Consider the following 4,049-nt stretch of genomic DNA (forward strand, 5'->3'; position numbering starts at 1 on the left):
AATTTTTACCTTGTAATTAATGCTATTTTGATGAAATTTCCTATTTATATGCCTAATGATTATTCTAAACATTTTCCAACCGATTGATATAAACATTATAGCACGGGTTCCAAATAACTTATTGAAAGGTAAGAATACTTTGCACATATGCTATATACAGAGATCGGATAGACTGGCATTGACGAAAATTCTTACAAATTATTATGAAGCCTAGCATCTTATGAGCTTCTCTGGAAATGTAATTGATGTGGTGATCGAAAATGAGCTTAGAGTCATATAGAATGCCCAAATCTTTTATAACAAAGACTCTATTCAACTTATTGTGGTTTATCTCATACTGGGCACTGATGATATTTTTTTGCATAAAAATGTTATGAAATGGCATTCACTGAAATTGAGACAAAAAAATTCCTTGTAATAGCCATTGAAGACTTATAGCATATAGTGACATGGCATACAGGGTGATTCACCGAGATGGCCTATTAGATCTCTATGGAAAATTAATCATAATTTTGAGCTGAAAATTTTGCATATTGGGGTTTGAGACAATGATCTTTCTCCCTAAAATATTTTCAGATCTCTACAACTTCCGGTTATACCGGAAACAGACTACTACTTCCTTATTTCAACAATATGCCATACCTTGGGTAAATATTCAACGGTTCATGAGTTAATGGGATTCTTATAAAAAAGATGGTGGCTATGAGGACTCAAATTTTTTTGGAATAAAAGCACTTATCGTTCCTAATATCAATAGAATAGGTGAAGGTATCAGTCACAAGGAACTATTTATGTATAATTTATTCAGCAGCAACGTTTCGGGAAATTTATTCCCTTCCTCAGGCTAAAAACAATATTACTTAAATTAGTATTGGGTAGCATGAGATCTTGAATATGAACTAACTAAAAATATACTCTCAGCAAAACAATATAGAACAAACACACAGGTTCACCGTGTATTACATTCGAAAAAACAAACAATCAACACTCGAAACTGGAACATAAAAAACGCAAATGAAAATTACACCAGCTCACCTTGTGAATAAGAAATTACGATGTGAATCATTTGAAGAAATTCAAATTCGTGGAAAAAATAAAAATAACAATTTTCTTTCATCTCGGGGATCCAAACAAATTCTCTGACGTATCGGTCGCAGGTTCATCCATTCGAATGCAACACAGAACTGCACCAGATGGAAAGTGATATGTCATGAAGATTATAATTTTATTTCTTTAATCAGGTTCGAATATACGATGTTCAGTGAACCTATATCAGACCGCGCATTGATTGAATTCGGGTGTCTCTTGATGAAGAGCATCTCTTTGAAATTACGTTTGAACCAATTGTTCTCCCCGGTCAGAATTTTCGCGTCATCAAAATCAAACTGATGTCCCTCAGACATGGCATGTTGTGCAAGCGCAGTTGTGTTGGATTGTTTCATGCAATCTGATTGATGTTGTTTAATCCTGGTACCAAAATACTGTCTAGTTTGTCCGATATATGTACCTGTACAATCTTTACAATTGACTCTGTAAACCAAACCCGATTGCCTGTAATCCGGATCCCTGTCCTTAAGTTGGGAAAATAGTTTTCTGACGGTCTTATTATAATATGAGACGATAATTGATGACGAATTCCTCATAACTTTTATCAACCTCTGGCTTAATCCCGGTATATAAATAAGTTTATTGTACTTTTTATCAGCACCATCCGAGTCAGGTGGAGAACTAGGAGTCACCATAGGAGTAGAAGTGTGAAAAATTCTACTAACAAGGCTTCTCGGGTACCCATTCTGAATGAGTAAAGTTGCTTGCTCTATAAAATTTTTTGTATGGAATGACTCGTGAGACATACCGAGGATCTTATGTCTTATGGATTTGATTATTGCAATTTTTTGGGATGTGGTATGTAACGAACTGAAATGTAATGTTCTGTGAGAAGCAATAGGCTTAGAGTATAAATCGGTCTTCAAGTGTCCGCCCTCTCTTATGATCCAGACATCCAAAAACGGAATTCTACCATTTTCTTCAATTTCATGTGTGAATTGTAGGTCACAATGAAAGCTGTTAAAAATTCTCAAAACAATTTCTATTTTATCACGAGGGACCGCCATGATTATGTCATCAACATAGACAAAGATAAAAGGTATAAAAAAGTCCAATGACAACAGAACAAACTTGATGAGATTGTTCATAATTGAGCCTTGTTAGTAGAATTTTTCACACTTCTACTCCTATGGTGACTCCTAGTTCTCCACCTGACTCGGATGGTGCTGATAAAAAGTACAATAAACTTATTTATATACCGGGATTAAGCCAGAGGTTGATAAAAGTTATGAGGAATTCGTCATCAATTATCGTCTCATATTATAATAAGACCGTCAGAAAACTATTTTCCCAACTTAAGGACAGGGATCCGGATTACAGGCAATCGGGTTTGGTTTACAGAGTCAATTGTAAAGATTGTACAGGTACATATATCGGACAAACTAGACAGTATTTTGGTACCAGGATTAAACAACATCAATCAGATTGCATGAAACAATCCAACACAACTGCGCTTGCACAACATGCCATGTCTGAGGGACATCAGTTTGATTTTGATGACGCGAAAATTCTGACCGGGGAGAACAATTGGTTCAAACGTAATTTCAAAGAGATGCTCTTCATCAAGAGACACCCGAATTCAATCAATGCGCGGTCTGATATAGGTTCACTGAACATCGTATATTCGAACCTGATTAAAGAAATAAAATTATAATCTTCATGACATATCACTTTCCATCTGGTGCAGTTCTGTGTTGCATTCGAATGGATGAACCTGCGACCGATACGTCAGAGAATTTGTTTGGATCCCCGAGATGAAAGAAAATTGTTATTTTTATTTTTTCCACGAATTTGAATTTCTTCAAATGATTCACATCGTAATTTCTTATTCACAAGGTGAGCTGGTGTAATTTTCATTTGCGTTTTTTATGTTCCAGTTTCGAGTGTTGATTGTTTGTTTTTTCGAATGTAATACACGGTGAACCTGTGTGTTTGTTCTATATTGTTTTGCTGAGAGTATATTTTTAGTTAGTTCATATTCAAGATCTCATGCTACCCAATACTAATTTAAGTAATATTGTTTTTAGCCTGAGGAAGGGAATAAATTTCCCGAAACGTTGCTGCTGAATAAATTATACATAAATAGTTCCTTGTGACTGATACCTTCACCTATTTTTTTGGAATATTTCGTCGGAGAAAGCTTTTTTCGAATTTTTTTTTCTTTTTCGATTCTGCAAACACGTTGTATTATAAGACTGCTTGCGGTTTGGACCAAAAGTGTACAGGATTTTATAAGATCATGAACTTCGACAATTCAAATTCATCAAAACTCAATATTTTCAAATTAGAACTTATATTTTTCATTATTTCAGTCGATTCTAGTACAAAAATAGTGGTGGTTACTGAAGCAAACCCTATACCTAAAATGAATACTTCAAGAGTTAACTTGAAAGAACCATGAGGAAAAAAACGCAATTACTTACTGTGTTGAGAAGTCTGTGACTTCTGGAAAACAAAGAAACAAAGTAAAATTCGATGTTTGGATAACTAAATTTTACATTTCATGAATTATAATTGATTTTTCGTTAGGATTATTGGGTAATTCATATATCAATATAATTTTCAACTACGAATAATTCATTATAATTCTTGAAATGTCAAATTCAAACATAGAATTTCAGATTCTTTCTGTGCTTTTCCGGAAGTCGCAGGCTACTCCACACAGTTATAAATTGCAGTTTTTCCTCATTTGAAGTTCTTCCTCTATAACTCTTAAAGTATTCATTTTAGTTATAGGGTTTGCTGAAGTAACCCTCACTAATTTTGTACGTAGAATAAACTAAAATAATAAAAAATATAGGTTTCACTTCGAAAATCTTGAGTTTTGATGAATTTGAGTTGTGTTAGTTCATGATCTTCTGATAAACACCCTGTACATTTCTGGTCCAAACCGCGATCAGCCTTGTAATACTACGTATTTGCAGAATCGAGAAGAAAACAAA

At 34.1% G+C, this 4,049-nt stretch overlaps 2 protein-coding genes across 2 annotated transcripts; one reads left to right on the plus strand and one right to left on the minus strand.

The window, feature by feature from the left end:
- Window positions 1-712: 712 nt before the first annotated feature.
- LOC123684903 lies at window positions 713-2,187 on the minus strand. Its single transcript, XM_045624405.1, has 2 exons — window positions 1,036-2,187; window positions 713-844 (listed from the first exon to the last, which is right to left on the minus strand). Exon 1 carries the CDS (start codon window positions 2,112-2,114, stop codon window positions 1,218-1,220), a length of 897 nt encoding a protein of 298 aa, XP_045480361.1. The 5' UTR covers window positions 2,115-2,187; the 3' UTR covers window positions 713-844; window positions 1,036-1,217.
- Window positions 2,188-2,236: 49 nt separating this feature from the next.
- LOC123685321 lies at window positions 2,237-2,761 on the plus strand. Its single transcript, XM_045624979.1, has one exon. It carries the CDS (start codon window positions 2,237-2,239, stop codon window positions 2,759-2,761), a length of 525 nt encoding a protein of 174 aa, XP_045480935.1.
- The last annotated feature ends 1,288 nt before the right edge of the window (window positions 2,762-4,049 follow it).

Source organism: Harmonia axyridis, chromosome 7 (genome assembly GCF_914767665.1).
Source record: "Harmonia axyridis chromosome 7, icHarAxyr1.1, whole genome shotgun sequence".
NCBI classification, from domain to species: Eukaryota; Metazoa; Arthropoda; class Insecta; order Coleoptera; family Coccinellidae; genus Harmonia; species Harmonia axyridis.